Here is a 16,246-nt window from a genome sequence, read left to right as displayed (position 1 = left end):
GTTGCTGGGTTTTTGGAAACCAGAAAATGAGGCTACAAGCATTTTAGCACACATCTTTTGGGGAAATTTCCTACACATTTCTGTTGGGTCAGTTTCCTTTGCGTCTTCCTAACTGTGCCAGAGAGAAAGTCTCAGGCTGGTGCTGGCGTGCTGTAATGTCTCTCTAGCTCTCATTCATCCGTCATTATGACAGATTGCCGAGCCCAGGCCCAGAGCCTTCAGCATCCTATTATCTCAAGCCAGTTTACCAACATCATTTTATTGGCATTACATACGTATATTTTTGAAAGATGATATTTGGTAAGAGATTGTCAATGCACCATGTATGTATGCTGCTGCTGCTGCTAAGTCGCTTCAGTTGTGTCCGACTCTGTGCAACCCCATAGATGGCAGCCCACCAGGCCCCGCCATCCCTGGGATTCTCCAGGTAAGAACACTGGAGTGGGTTGCCATTTCCTTCTCCAATGCATGAAAGTGAAAAGTGAAAGTGAAGTCGCTCAGTCGTGTCCGACTCTTAGTGACCCCATGGACTGCAGCCTACCAGGCTCCTCCGTCCATGGGACTTTCCAGGCAAGAGTACTGGAGTGGGGTGCCATTGCCTTCTCCCCATGTATGTATATATTATTTATATAAAAACCTATTTATTTGTTACTTATACAAACTTTTTTTTGGTGAGTTGTTTTAAAGTTTAAAAAGTCATCATTTGGACCCAAATGAACCTATCTACAAAATCAGACTTGCAGAACAGACCTGTGGTTGCCAAGGGGGAGGGGAGATAGGGGAAGGATGGAGTGGAAGTTTGGTGTTAGCAGGTGCAAACTAGTATATATGGAATGGATAAACAATGAGATCCTACTATACAGCACTGAAATCTATACTCAATATCCTATGATTAGCTGTAATGGACAGAGAAGGCAATGGCACCCCACTCCAGTACTCTTGCCTGGAAAATCCCATGGACAGAGGAGCCTGGTAGGCTGCAGTCCATGGGGTTGCTGAGAGTCAGACATGACTGAACGACTTCACTTTCACTTTTCACTTTCATGCATTGGAGAAGGAAATGGCAACCCACTCCAGTGTTCTTGCCTGGAGAATCCCAGGCACAGGGGAGCCTGGTGGGCTGCCGTCTATGGGGTCACACAGAGTCAGACATGACTGAAGTGACTTAGCAGCAGCAGCTGTAATGGAAATAATATAAAAATGCATATGTATGTATAACTAATCATTTTTCTGTACAGCAGAAATTAACACATTGTAAATCAACTGTAGTTGATTTAAAAAAGAAAGTAGTCATTTTTTTAAGTAGTCATTTAAATAAAGATATTAAATAAATAAAGGCTTCCCAAGTGGCGCTAGTGGTAAAGAACCCACCTCCCAATGCAGAAGAAGTAAGAGACTTGGGTTCAGTCCCTGGATTGGAAAGATCCCCTGGAGGAGGGCATGGCAACCCACTCCAGTATTCTTGCCTGGAGAATCCCATGGACAGAGGAGCCTGGTGGGCTGCAGTCCATAGGGTTGCAAAGAGTTGGACACGACTGAAGAAAACTTTCTTTGCACACACACTAAAGAAATACAGCTTATAGATGGATACATGCAGAGGGCAAAAACGTGAAAAGAGGTTGCAAAGGGTTGTAATTTAAGAAATGCTACTCTAAAAAAGTCACTCTTTTGAATTACACCCTTTTTTTTTTTATCATCACCGAGTGGCAACTTGCCCAGATGAGTCAGTTTAATTAAAGACAGGTGCTCGAGTTGGGGACACAGACATATCATTCTAAAATAATGGGTTTCCACTCTTTCTCTGCTCAATATTATGTAACAATCTAAATGGGAAAAGAATTTGAAAAAGATTAGATATATGTATAACTGAATCACTTCTGTACACCTGAAACTAACACATTGTTAATCAACTATCTGTGTGTGTGAGTCGCTCAGTCATGTCTGACTCTTTGAGACCCCTTGGACTGTAGCCCTCCAGGCTCCTCTGTCCGTGGGATTCCCCAGACAAGAATACTGGAGTGGGTTGCCATTCCCTTCTCCAGGGGTCTTCCCAACCCAGGGGTCGAACCTGGGTCTCCTGCATTGCAGGCAGATTCTTGGCCATATAAAATTAAAACAACAACAAAAAAATAGTGGATTTCCTCATTTTGAGAAGGAACAGGTCAAAACAGGTAGGGAATGGGAAACTCCCAGAAGGACTTAGGACAAAAGGAATGTCCGAGCTGAGCCAGGCAGGTGGAGAACAGTATTGTGTTAAAAATAGCACATTTTCTTGTTTCAATTTTCCTTGCCAGACCTGGTGGGTCAGTAGGGTCTTGACAATGAGGAATAGGACAGCATGCAGGCAAGAGGAACAGGAGCAAAGGTTTTGAGAAGTTTCAGAGGAACATCAGGGAGTCACTCGACACCTCCAGAAGTCACTGCCTCTGCCATCATCCTTGACCTCAGACTCACCTGTGGGCCTCTTGGAACTTGGCCCAAATCGCTGACCACTCCTCCTTCCAACTCACGTCCCCAACAGATTCAGCAAGTGCTGTACTCTTTCTAACTTCTAACCCCATTGATCCTGAATTGATCAGTCACTTTCCTTGAGTCATTATTTTTGCTCTGATCCAGCTTAGATTCCATGATGCTAAACCCTCTCCTGCCAACAGCCTTAACTCCCTGGCTGTTCTTGTTAATGGTCCCATAATGCTGGACACCGAGTAGCTCAAGTGTCTGCCCACCCTATGCTGGGGCTGTGTGTGTGTGTCTGTGTTTCCCTGAGCAGGGGGACATCACTGGAGAAATGCACACACCTGCGCTGACCAGTATCACTTTAAGATCACAGACGTGAACCTCAAATACACCCTCGCTCCTGCTCAGCTGCTCCACATCGCTACCCTGATTTCTTCCCCGCCCATTGTCGCAATGGCTTTTCACACCTTCCCTCTGTCTCCTGAATCGTCCTGGCCCCACTCTGTGATCAGCTTGCCTCATCTTTGTTGAATGAATTAAACAAAGAAGCATTAAAAAAAATTTTTTTTATTGAAGTCTAGCCGATTTCCAATGTTGTGTTAATTTCTGCTTACAAAAAAGTGATTCAGTTATACACATGTATACATTCTTCTTTTTTATATTCTTTTCCATTATGGTTTATCACAAGACATGAAATATAGTTCTCTGTGCTATACCATCTTATATATAATAGTTTGCATCCACTAATCCCAAACTCCCAATCCTTCCCTCACCCACCTACCTTCCCCTTGGCAACCATGTCTGTAAGTCTGTTTGGTTTTGTAGATTTGTTCACCTGTGCTATATTTTAGAGTCCATATATAAGTGATATCATATGGCACTTGTCTTTTTCTAACTTACTTCAGTTAGTATGATCATCTCTAGCTACATCCATGTTGTGGCAAATGGCATTATTTCATTCTTTTTAATGGCTGAGTAATATTCTATTGTATATGTACTACATCTTCTTTATCCATTCATCTGTCATCGGACACCAAAGTTGCTTTCACATCCTGGCTATTATAAATAGTGTTGCAATGAACACCGGGGTGCATGTATCTTTTCAAATTATAGTTTTGCCTGAGTGTACATCCCAAAGTGGGACTGCTGGATCATATGGCAGCTCTATTTTTCGCTTTTTTGAGAACCCTCCATACTGTTTTCCACAGTGGCTACACCAGTTTACATTCCCACCAATAGTGTATGAGGGTTTCCTTTTCTGCACATACCTGCCAACACTTGTCATTTGCTGTCTTTTTGGTGCTGGCCATTTTGACATTCTGAAACTCCCAATACTTTGGCCACCTGATGTGAAGAACTGACTCATTTGAAAAGACCCTGATGCTGGGAAAGATTGAAGGTGGGATGAGAGGGGGATGACAGAGGATGAGACGGTTGGATGGCATCACAGACTCGATGGACATGAGTTTGAGTAAGCTCCAGGAATTGGTGATGGACAGGGAGGCCTGGCGTGCTGCAGTGCATGGGGTCGCAAAGAGTCGGACATGACTGAGTGACTGAACTGACTGATTCTGACAGTGCTATTGTAACAAGATACTGGTCTCCACCTGCTACAGTCCATGAGGGTCACAAAGAGTTGGACATGACTGAGCAACTAAGCACAAATAATTAGTTATGTTGAGGTTCCTCGAATAACTTCAAATATATTGATTTTTTTTTTTTTTTGGCTTGCAGGATCTCAGATATCCAACCAGGAATTGAACCTGGGCCATGGCAAGTGAAAGCCCAGAATCTTAACCGCTAGGCCACCAGGAAACGTCCCCAAATAACTATATTTTCCATAAGATCTTATAGAAAAACTTGAACTTTTTGGCCAGTACAATAAAAATAGTTACCATATGATCCAGTAATTCCACTCCTGGCTATACAAATGACGAACATAAAAAGCCTAATTTGAAAAGATACATCTTCACAGCAGCATTTTTACAATAGCTAAGTAACCAACCTGTGTCCATCAACAGATGAATGGATAAGGAAGACATGATACACACTTGCACACAAACACACGAATATCACTCCGTCATAAAAAAGAATGAAGTTTTGCCATTTGCAACAACACAGATGAACCTGGAGAGTATTATGGTCAGTGAAGTAAATCAGATAGAGAAAGACAAATACTATAAGTTTTCACTTATATGTGGAATCTAGAAAATAAACGCATGAGCATAGCAGAACAGGAACAGACTCACAGATACGGAGAACAATGAAGTGGTTACCAGTGGGGGAGGGACGGGGGAGGACAAGACGGGGAAGGGCATCAAGAGGTACAAACTACGAGGTGGAGAATGAATAAGACAGAAGAATGTGATGTTCAAGCTGGATTTAGAGAAGGCAGAGGAATAAGAGATCGAATTGCCAACATCGCCGGATCATCAAAAAAGCCAGAGAGTTCCAGAAAAACATCTATTTCTGCTTTACTGACTATGTCAAAGCCTTTGACTCTGTGGATCACAATAAACTGTGGAAAATTCTGAAAGAGATGGGAATACCAGACCACCTGACCTGCCTCTTGAGAAACCTGTATGCAGGTCAGGAAGCAACAGTTAGAACTGGACATGGAACAACAGACTGGTTCCAGATAGGAAAAGGCTGTATATTGTCACCCTGCTTATTTAACTTCTATGAAGAGTACATCATGAGAAACGCTGGGCTGGAGGAAGCACAAGCTGGAATCAAGATTGCTGGGAGAAATATCAATAACCTCAGATATGCAGATGACACCACCCTTATGGCAGAAAGTGAAGAAAAACTAAAGAGCCTCTTGATGAAAGTGAAAGAGGAGAGTGAAAAGTTGGCTTCAAGCTCAACATTCAGAAAAGTAAGATCATGGCATCTGGTCCCATCACTTCATGGGAAATAGATGAGGAAACAGTGGAAACAGTGGCTGACTTTATTTTTCTGGGCTCCAAAATCACTGCAGATGGTGATTGCAGCCATGAAATTAAAAGACGCTTACTCCTTGGAAGGAAAGTTATGACCAACCTAGACAGCATATTAAAAAGCAGAGACATTACTTTGTCAACAAAGGTCCATCTAGTCAAGGCTATGGTTTTTCCAGTGGTCATGTATGGATGTGAGAGTTGGACTGTGAAGAAAGCTGAGCTCCAAAGAATTGATGCTTTTGAACTGTGGTGTTGGAGAAGACTCTTGAGAGTCCCTTGGACTGCAAGGAGATCCAACCAGTCCATCCTAAAGGAGATCAGTCCTGGGTGTTCATTGGTAGGACTGATGTTGAAGCTGAAATTCCAATACTTTGGCCACTTGATGCGAAGAGCTGATTCATTTGAAAAGACCCTGATGCTGGGAAAGATTGAGGGCAGGAGGAGAAGGGGACAACAGAGGATGAGACGGTTGGATGGCATCACCGACTCAATGGACATGGGTTTGGGTGGACTCCAGGAGTTGGTGATGGACAGGGAGGCCTGGTGTGCTGCGGTTCATGGGGTTGCAAAGAGTTGGACACAACTGAGCGACTGAACTGAACTGAAGAATGTAATGTACAGCACAGGAAATAGAATGAATATTTCATAATCACTTTAAATAAAGTATATACAAATACCAAATCACTGTGTTATGCACCTGAAACCGACGACTCTACTTATGAAAAGGCATGAGTTTAAAAAAGAAAGAAAAAAAGGAGAAAAGAAAGATTTTAATGAATAGCCCAAATCACCCTCTGTCATATCTTTATGCAGGCACTGCTTTATGCAGGCACTGTTTTCTTGATGGTATTTCTCCACTCAAATGTTAGCCTATTAAGAGTAGCACCTTACAGGGTGGTGAGCCCCAGCACCTGGAACAGTGCTGAGACACAGTAAGCAATGAGGAAACACTCGTTTAACCTTAACTAAATGATAGAAACTTCAGGAAGGGAAATGGGTTGGAAAATTTTGTAAGGGGAACCCGACACAATACCATGAAGACCCCCAGAATAGTTACTTAGAGACAGAAATACTACAGATTCAGAAGGCTTTCCTGGTATTTCACAATTATCAGCACAAAGCAGTATCCCGCTTATTCAATCACCTGCTTCTCCTTCTTAACCCTCGCCCAAACAGCACCATCACCCATCCACTGTCTGATAACCCAAATGCAAAAAATAATCTGAGAGACAAGATGGGCTTATTTGCAATGCCTGAACTTGCTGGTGTTTGGGGTGAAACACCCCCATTAGTCTCATGAAGAAGTTAAGTTCTGGAAAAAAAGAAAAACCTGCCTATGACTCCGGTATATCACATAGATTGTGTGTACCTTAAATCGCCATACAGCGGGTGCTCGGGTCCAGTTCGCAAGAGAGGCAGCAGAGAAGAATCCAGATGTTATGCCAAGAGGTCTCCGGTTCCTACTGCAACCGACCCACCCCCATCTTTTCCCCCTGCCCGTGAAGGTGTGAGTCTTCAGTGGGGTGCCAGATGGTGTCTGGGTGAGTTTTAAAGTGCAGCACCTCGGCTATTATAGCTCTGATAACATGAGACTGCGTAAACATAAAAACTTTCCGTGTTAATGAAACCAACATTCTCTTGGCTCTACTTAACCACAGTTCTCTAGGAGAAAGCAATGGCAACCCACTCCAGTGTTCTTGCCTAGAGAATTCCAGGGACGGAGAAGCCTGGTAGGCTGCAGTTTATGGGGTCGCACATAGTCGGACACGACTGAAGCGACTTAGCAGCAGCAGCAGCACCAACCACGTTTCTCTACATTGGTACCCGCACATCCATCAGAGGTATCCGCTAGATGGCGCTCGTCCTCCACTGTACCCAGGCCGGGTCGGGAGTGCGTACATTTCTTTGTAAAATTGAGAGGTGATTTCTAACTCTAGCTTTTTACAGTTAAGAAAACTAGCTCCAAAGGAAACACGCCTATCATGAGGCCGTATCGCATCATCTCAAAGCCTCGAGCAAAACTCAGGTCCCCATATTTTTGAACTTAGTGAACTTTCATCACCTGGCTGTCTCCCCTCAACACATGATTTAGTTTGTTGATTAGAATAATAATGGCGTGTTTCTTTCTTTCTTCATAACAAGGTTTAGGTTCAGATCCACAGGCCTTGGGCTTCCCTGGTGGCTCAGATGGTAAAGATCTGCCTGCAATGAAAGAGACCCAGGTTCAATCCCTGAGTCGGGAAGATCCCCTGGAGAAGGAAATGGCAACCCACTCCCTCCTTTTCACCTGGGAAATCCCATGGACAGAGGAGCCTGGCGGGCTACAGTCCATGGAGTCGCAAAGCATCGGACAGAACTGAGCACATGACTGAGCACCTGGGCCAGCGACTAACACTTCACCACAGACCTTAGCATTCTTTATTTTCAAAAGTACCAAACAGAAAAAAAAAGGTTAGATTTGACTGCCTAAATTCTTTGATTTCCTTAAGTTTGAAGTTCCTTTCCTGATGAATGTAGCACAGAAATAAATAAGGAAGATGATGGAAAATCTTTAATGAGAATAAACGTGAAGGTTTACGGGGAGGGGAGAGCTGTTAGAATAGAAAACCCAACTGGGTTGGCATTACAAAGTCAGATCTAAATCTTGACTTAACTGCTTAGTGATGGTGAAGTCATTTAAACTCACTCCATGAGTCTCAGTTTCCTTATCTGTAAAACAGGGATAATAATGTTTTCCACCCTCAGGGAAATGTAGATTAAACAATAAGCTGCGATCCTGGCACATTGTTGGAGGGCAGCAATTGCTTAAATATGAAACTTCCTCGGCCTATAGTAATGGTCTGATGATACACCTGGACCACGTGGGTGAAAAATCCTTGTGGGGCCTGAATGAGGATGACTTAGGAACCCAGGAGCCAGGGGCTGCTGGCTGGCAAGTGGCCCGTCGCTTGATGCCCAGGGTGCCTCCGTCGCGTGGAGTGACCTCCAGAGCCTGCGGACGGGGACAGGGGGGTAATTCCCAGGTTCAGGCTGCCTGGATCTGGCTCCAACGAGGCAGTCCTGCGCGGCGCCCTTTCCCTGCGCGTCAGCCCGCGCAACTTAGCATCGGCCTCGAAGAGAACCGGGTACAAACCCTCGGGTTAAAGGACTGGAAACCCTGGACCAGAGACAGCAGGTGAATCCAGCCACGGCCACTGGCGTCTGAGAGACCCGCGTGGCCTCCCACTGCGAAGCAGCCTCCCGCGCCGGCCATCGCGCCTGCCGCGTCTCCCCGCATCCTGCCCGGGGCGCAGGTGGAAAGCGGCAGGGGCGCGGCGCGCGGGGGCACAGCGGGAGCATCCCGGCGGACGCGGGCCCCGGGCAGCGCGGGGGCGTGAGCGGCAGCTTGCGACGCGCGCCCGTCCGGGAGCTGGGGTTTCTCCCCCATCGCCGACCCCGCGGCTCTCCCACCCTCATTGCGCGCGGCGCCCGGTCCCGCGGAAGCCTCACCCTCCGACGGCGCTTCGGCGGCTCGGGGTTGGAGGGTACGGCACGCAAGCGGCGTGCAGGAACCAAACTGCAAAGGAGGAAGGGTGGTGGATGAGGATGGAAAGGAGAGAGAGAAGACGAAGACAGAGCTGGGCGAGGGGCCCGGGAGGGCGCAGAGCGAGCCAAGCGCCTCCCCGAAGCCCGGCCGACCGCCGGGGGCTCCTGGGCTACACATATTCCCAGGGTCGGCCCGGGCCGGAGCTCGGAACTGATCGAACCTCGGGCGCTGTCGGGCAGCCGTGGATTCCCCGGAGCTCACGGTCAAGTGCTCAGAAAGTTGCCCTCTCTGGGCTGCGAGCGGGGCCCCTGTGAGCCCGCGCCGACGCGCCCTGGTCCCCCAGTCTCCAGCGCAGCGACAAGCGCTGACTTGCTGCGCCCTCGCCATACACCCCTCATCACTCGCCGGCCTTGATTCTGCAGGGCATGTACCCGGGAAACCTCTATGCATCCGTCCAGCTCAGCTCACAGGCCCCCAAAGCCTCCTGGTTCCCACCAAACCCCACCATCAGCTTCTATTTGTAGTTCCAGACCCGCGAGCTTCCTCTCCGCCAACACTCCCGGCCCTGCCTGCAGGCATTCCCTAGACCTAAAGGTTAACTGGCCGCCGCAGTGGCCCGAGATGACTCGGTCCCTCGCTGCGCGCTTCCTGAAGACTCTTATACCCCGGGCACACACCAAAAAACAAACAAACAAAACAGGCAGCTCAAAGTCACCGAACTACAACTTTCTAAGCTTTGAAAAATCTCTACCCAAGCCTGTGGCACGGGGTATATGCTACTTTGATTTGGGGCTCTTTAAAAAAACATTGGGAGCGGGGGAACCAAGAGGTGGTTATATATTCAAGTAAGTCTTTGTATAGCTCCCAAACTCACTCTAACACTCGGTCATTCAACCCCCCAGCATCTCTGCGTGTTTGTCTCCATCAAGTCCTAACCCCATAAAGGGATGGTTGTCTGCGACACAGAGTTCACACCTGCTCGCTTCTCTCCTTCTGGGCCACTCTTGTCCATCTCCTCCTCAACTCGCCCCCAGAGAGGAACAACAAATTGTCTAAGGTGGTGGGAGGGGGGGCGTAACTTAAAGGGTAAATCAAGGTCAGCGAGAGGAAGGAAAGAATGGTTTTCTTTTGAAACATCGTGTGCCTTCTGTTCTGTTTTCCTCGGGGCCTGAAGAGAGTCCTGTTCCTTACACTTGCCGCCAACGGACACCAAATTGAAACACCTTTCCCAGAAAACTGAAGTAGTCGTATAGTACTACTAAAGGGCAGTGACCTCTCCAAGGGTAAGTTTTCTTCTCCCTTCCCTCCCCAAACACCACAGGATCTGCACTGGAATGTGTTTGGGATGCGAGAGAGCGTCACGTGGCTGAAATGCTGGAAAGTATAGATGCTTCGAAGCCCTCCACTGGCCCTGCAAACTACCAGTGTGTGGATTTCATCCTGCGGTGCAGAACAAGAACCACAAAAAAAGAAAGCTAACAAGGGCGGATGTTATTTGTTTTAGTAGTACCAAAAATACCAATCCCAGCAATTTCAATTAAATTAAAATCACTGAATTAAAATCACAGCTCTTTAAGCTTATTTAATGGTTCAAATTGTGTATTTGGTTTTAAACCTCCCGCAAAAATTTATAGAAAACAATGAAGTGTGTTCCTTGAGTAAAGTATTTATTTAAAAATTAATAATGAAAATAGAGTAACAAATGTTTTGACATACCCACAATATTTGTGTTTCTTAGCCTGGCTTCTACTACATAAAACAATTCACTACTCATTTTTAAAAACATCATTAAAGTCATCTGTTCAGGATCTCTACTTTGGTAATTCCCAGATATTCTTTTAAACAAAAATGTTTTTCAACTCACAAGTAGCAGAATATTTCAAGAACAAACAGAAAGCTTCAATTTTATTCCTCGTGTAAAATTGTACAAACTCCAAGTACATTCAGTATTGACCGCCCAGGGAAATGATCGCTGAATTTCCAGAAACTCCCAAAGATGCCCTCCAATTTCTTGTCTGACTTTAGCTCTATCTGTCCCATCTTTTCTTTTTTCATGCCTCTCCAGAAACTGAATCAAATACAATCCGGTGAGGAAAGAAAACTATTTCTAGAGTGACTTTTGGTTCATTCATTATTTCAGAGAAAAGAATGAGCCGTGAGGAAGCCGCGCAACTGGAAGGGGAAAAGAAGCAGCAATTTATTCTTCGAATCTATAAACCTCCCTAGAGAACAGAAAATAAGCGCACGACTTAAGGAACTGCGTTAACTTGGGTTTCCCTCCCAGATCGGACTCAACTAAATATCGCGCGTTCCATAAAAGTGCCAGAATAGGTAAGAAGCCGTGGTCTAGGTGGCTGAGCGTCCCTGCGGCTAGAGTATGATGCTTCGAGGACCAGACTTGGGAGAAAAGGGGTTAAGTCAGACCCTGACTTTCTCTGAGCAACGTGCCCAGTTTTGTCGGTTCAAGTCAACGTCGCCCAGGAGGAGCCAACCAATGGGCGGTCGGGAAGGCCCGGGACCGCCCCCCGAAGGGGCGTGGCCTGATGCTGTCACTCAGCAGTGAGGAATGACACCCGGGCGGGAGGGGGGGTGGACGGTGGAACGCTGGGGAAGGAAAGAGAGAAGAAACAGATAAAACCGGGACGGGGGTAACAAGGTGCCCCGCGCCTCTCGGAATCCTGAGGCCGTCGCCGCCGCCGCCTTCGCCGCCGGGGGTGGGCTCCGGAAGAGCCGGCCCAGCAGGGCTCGGAGACGACGATCCGAGGAGCGAAATCCTGCAGGCGGGGAAGGAAGAGACCAGAGGCGCAAAGAAAAAGTGACTCGGGCCGTGCGCCCCGGAGGCGCTGGAGAGGGGACTGCAGCCGCGGAGGGGGGCCTCGCCGATCCTCCCCTCCCCACTTCAAGTCCTCCGAGGGCCAGACCCCGGCCCACCCCTAAGGGAGATTAATCCAGCCGAGCTGCGAAAAGGAGAACTTCTGGCGCTGGATTGGGGGGGAGGGGGGGTCTCCGGGTGGGGTGGGCCTCGGAAGTGGGGGTGAGGGTCGGCGCTGATCCGGGGCCGGTGGGGGGCGGAGGCTGCTAGGCAGCGCAGGAGTGGGCTGCAGGGGCCTCGCGCGCGCGCGCCGGGCTCACTCGCGCTGCAGAGGCCCCCGCGCGCTCCATCCAGCTCGGAGCTGCCCGCGCGCCCCAGCCGCCCGCCCGCCCGGCCGCTCCGGCCCGCGGCGCTGATGGCTGTGCGCGGCGCCAACACCTTGACGCCCTTCTCCATCCAGGCGATCCTCAACAAGAAAGAGGAGCGCGGCGGGCTGCCCGCGACCGAGGGGCGCTCGGTACCCGGGGGCACAGCGGTGGCAGTGGCTTCGGCGCCCGCTGTCTGTTGCTGGCGGCTTTTTAGGGAGACAGACGCGGGCGCGCTGGGGGGCGCCGAGGACTCTCTGCTGGCGTCGCCTGCGGGGACCAGAACGGCTGCGGGGCGGACCGCGGAGAGCCCGGGCGGCTGGGACTCGGACTCGGCGCTGAGCGAGGAGAACGAGGGCGGCCGGCGCTGCGCGGACCCGCCGGGGGCCAGTGGCGCCTGCCGTGCAGGGGCGACCCTGGGCCTCGGCCAGCCGGTCTGCGAGCTGCCCGCCGCCAAGGACCTGGAGGAGGAAGCCGCAGGCCGGAGCGACAGTGAGATGTCGGCCAGCGTCTCAGGTTCGGCCAAGGCTTCGCTGGGAAAGGGGGCCGGGCTGAGGGGCTGGGCAAGGAGGGCAACCGCGCAGAGTGAGGTGGGCGCTCTGTGAGCACCCCGCGCCTTGGGCCCCCCGCGTTGGCCAAGACCCTTAGCTCTGCGCGCTGGCGAGGGCTGCTCTAACCCTCCAGCCACTGAGCCCCAGAGAGGGCGGATGGGGTGAAGTTTCAGACGACGATCTCGGGCAGTGTGCTTTAGAACCGGGTGGGAGGGAACCACTGCATCCTAGCCTTGAGTCCATCGCCAGTGCCTTGGCTTGAGTCTGTCTCCAAATCCCCAAAATCAAGGAAAGGGAAGAGGCAGCGAACCAGAGATCTTGGGGAGCCAGTACCCTGGGCCTGGCCCACAGAGCAGTTATTGTTTATTCTTTGAAGTCCTGTTGGACTCTTTATGACCCCACGGACTGTAGCCCGCCAGGCTCCTCTGTCCATGGGATCCTCCAGGCAAGAATACTGGAGTGGGTTGCCATTTCCTTCTCCAAGGCCCAGAGATCAGAGATGCTCCCAGCCTGAGGTCCCAGAGCCTGGACCGGGCAGCTCAAAGATAGGTAGCAAGGGATAACATTCAAGTGCGCCGGAAGCCAACCAAGCCAGAGTTTTGGGAAGAGGGTTTATGTAGCTTTCTTAGACCCCAGGCTAGAGAGAGCTGCGCTGGGCTGAAGACCCAAGAGCTGGAGTAACCCCGCAGCCAGCAGAAGGCAGCCGGGCTCGATTTAGGTCATCCCAGACCCAAAAGGGAGAGGGCCCTCCTCAGCCACGAGCCGGCACGCGCTTTGGTCAGAAAGACCCCCGTGCGTTGCCTTTCGGTTGGACGGTGTAGGCCTCAGCGTTGGCTCCAATCGAACAGTATCTGCTGCAGGCCAGAGTGCTGGACCTCTGCTAGGGTGCAGCCGGGGGGAGCAAGGAAGGAACCCAGGAGCAGGCATCGGATTAGGGTCTAAGGATTCGAAGCGGGGACACCCCTCAATCCCCAGCCTTCCTTTTATATCCTTTCGAAGGGCGAGGGAGAAACCTACCCACGTCCTTGACAGTAGCCTGTTGCCGCAGCCCGCGTGTGATGCGTGTGCGCGCGCGAGGTGGCGGGTGAACCCAGGGAGAGTGTCCCGGGGTTCTAGGACTGAGAGCGGAGAAGGTTTTGGGGGACGCTCAGGCCCGATGTCCCCATTTGCTGAGAAGAGCCCGGAGGAGCTCAGAGAAGGCAGGGAGCTGGATCTTGGCCGCACAGCGTTGATACAGCGGCTGAGTTCCTTGCCGGCTCACAAGCCTAGAGAGAAGCAGGAAGCGAATGGGGCAGAGTTTTAAGACTCGCTTCCCGGACCGCGGCTTCCAGTTCCACCCCACCACTCCGGCGGGATCAAAGTGTATATCCGCCTCCCAACCCAACCCCCAACCCCCACGCCAGCGGTTGAGGCCGGACCTCACTCCTCGGCGGCGCTGACACTGTCTTGTTTCTGTTCCCACCGGGTCCGCAGGCGACCGCAGCCCGAGGGCCGAGGACGACGGGGTTGGCCCGGGAGGCGCACGCGTGCCCACGCTGTGCAGCGGCGGTGGCGGCGGCAGGCCGGCGGGCGGCGCGGAGGAGGAGGAGGGGCCCGCCGCGCCCAAGCCCCGCAAGAAGCGTTCGCGCGCCGCCTTCTCGCACGCGCAGGTCTTCGAGCTGGAGCGCCGCTTCAACCACCAGCGCTACCTGTCCGGGCCGGAGCGCGCAGACCTGGCCGCGTCGCTGAAGCTCACTGAGACGCAGGTGAAGATCTGGTTCCAGAACCGTCGCTACAAGACCAAGCGCCGGCAGATGGCTGCCGACCTGCTGGCCTCGGCGCCCGCCGCCAAGAAGGTGGCGGTGAAGGTGCTGGTCCGCGACGATCAGAGACAGTACCTGCCCGGAGAGGTGCTGCGACCACCCTCGCTGTTGCCCCTGCAGCCCTCCTACTATTACCCTTATTACTGCCTCCCTGGCTGGGCGCTCTCCACGTGCGCGGCCGCCGCGGGCACCCAGTGAGCCGGCCTGCGGTGAGGCCGCGAAGGATCCCAGTGCCCCAGCTCCGGACGGGCGCCGATGGCCCTGCAGGGTTGTGCCCGGTACAGGGGCGCCCCGCCGAGGGGGCGGCAGGTGGAGGATGAAATCCAGCTCGGCTGCTCTCGCTAGGACGTGCGCCCTGGCCGCAGGGATGGGGTCTACCCAGAGGGGGGCGCCTTTTTTTCTAGTTGGAACAGAGGCATCCTAGGGACCCGGCGTCCCCTCGTCCCCACCTGCTGGGAAGCCCTCGGACACTATTTATTACCACCGCACTGTTGGATTTGGGTTGTGTCTGCCTGGGGATGGCGTTTCCCAGAGCGGAGAGAGCTCCTGGAGACCACGGAAGCCTGAATCCCAGCATGTCAGGCCTGCGGGAGCTTCGTGCGCTAGGCCACACTAGTTCATGGTATCCATGCTACCGATCTATGTATATCTACATATCTATTATTTTTGGAAATCGCATTTGTTACAAAGGGGTACGGAACACGGGCAGTCCCCAAGGAGCCCCAGGCTAGGGGTTCATTGAACCGTGAAGTGCTTGGTTTGCCGGCCCTCTGCCCCATCCCTCCCCGCTGTCGCAGCTTGGGTGGGGGCGCCTGATTGGGTGCTGAATGTATGGAAGGGAGCCTCTGGGCACTGAGCAGGGCATGGCCCGGTGTCTTCCGTCTCGGAGTCCCGGGGCTGCGACCAACCCAGGCAGCTCCTGGAAGCCCCTGAACCAGGAGAGAGAGCAAACCAGGAGTCCTTCACAGAACTTTCCTTTCTTTTTCTTTCTCTCTCTCTCTTTTTAAGGAGGTTAAAACTTGTAGCACTTTGCAGTTGTTTGTATTCAAATGACCGTTATTTTTGTATTCAATGTGAATATCCTCTCCACCCTCTGCGACTCCTGCCTCCGGACCCGGGTTCTCCCATCCCTGTCCCTAAGACAGGTGACCCTGTCAGCCTCGCCGCTTGTCGCCTCCTTAAGGGCATTGTGCACTCAACTAGAGTATTAACTTTAAAAAGATTTGTGAAATTTGGAAGCTCTATTCGTTGTATTTTTTTCCCCTTTTAATTTATAAACTTTTAGTTTAACATGCCCTCCTGGACGCCGTGTGTTCTCTGAGCCTCTCTCTGTCTGGCTTTGGGGGAACCGGTATCGTGGGCTCAGTCTCCCATTCAGTCCTCTCCAGGAGTCCTCTCCCCCACCACAGAAGCCGCCTGGCTCCTCACCTCCAGGAAGGGTTTAAACCCGCACGGCTCAGGGAATCGCTATTTCTGGGACTTAGCAGGAGTCACAGAGGAATCCCAGTGAATCCGGAGCAAATGCCTAAGATTCCCCTTCCCCCGCCCCCCCCCCCCCTCCTCCGTGGGCACTAGTGTGTCAGAGTCTAGGAAGCCTCCCGAGTTGAATGAAAGCCGCTCAGTTCTGTCCAACTCTTGGCGACCCCAGGGACTGTAGCCCGCCAGGCTCCTCTGTCCATGGAAGTCTCCAGGAAAGAATACTGGAGTGGGCTGCCATTGCCATTCCCTTCTCCAGAGCTGAACCCAGTGCCAATTTCCATGCCCCCACCCCCAATCCCACCTGTTCACTTG

At 51.3% G+C, this 16,246-nt stretch overlaps 1 protein-coding gene across 1 annotated transcript; it reads left to right on the top strand.

The window, feature by feature from the left end:
• The first annotated feature begins 11,401 nt into the window (after positions 1 to 11,401).
• NKX3-2 (NK3 homeobox 2) lies at positions 11,402 to 15,759 on the top strand. Its single transcript, XM_061420838.1, has 2 exons — positions 11,402 to 12,618; positions 14,127 to 15,759. The coding sequence occupies exons 1-2, from the start codon at positions 12,153 to 12,155 to the stop codon at positions 14,651 to 14,653; spliced, it is 993 nt and encodes a 330-aa protein (XP_061276822.1). The 5' UTR covers positions 11,402 to 12,152; the 3' UTR covers positions 14,654 to 15,759.
• Positions 15,760 to 16,246: the final 487 nt, after the last annotated feature.

Source organism: Bos javanicus, chromosome 6, assembly GCF_032452875.1.
Source record: "Bos javanicus breed banteng chromosome 6, ARS-OSU_banteng_1.0, whole genome shotgun sequence".
NCBI lineage: Eukaryota > Metazoa > Chordata > Mammalia > Artiodactyla > Bovidae > Bos > Bos javanicus.
The sequence above is the reverse complement of the archived record's forward strand: the minus strand, read 5'-3'. Positions and strand labels throughout refer to the sequence as shown.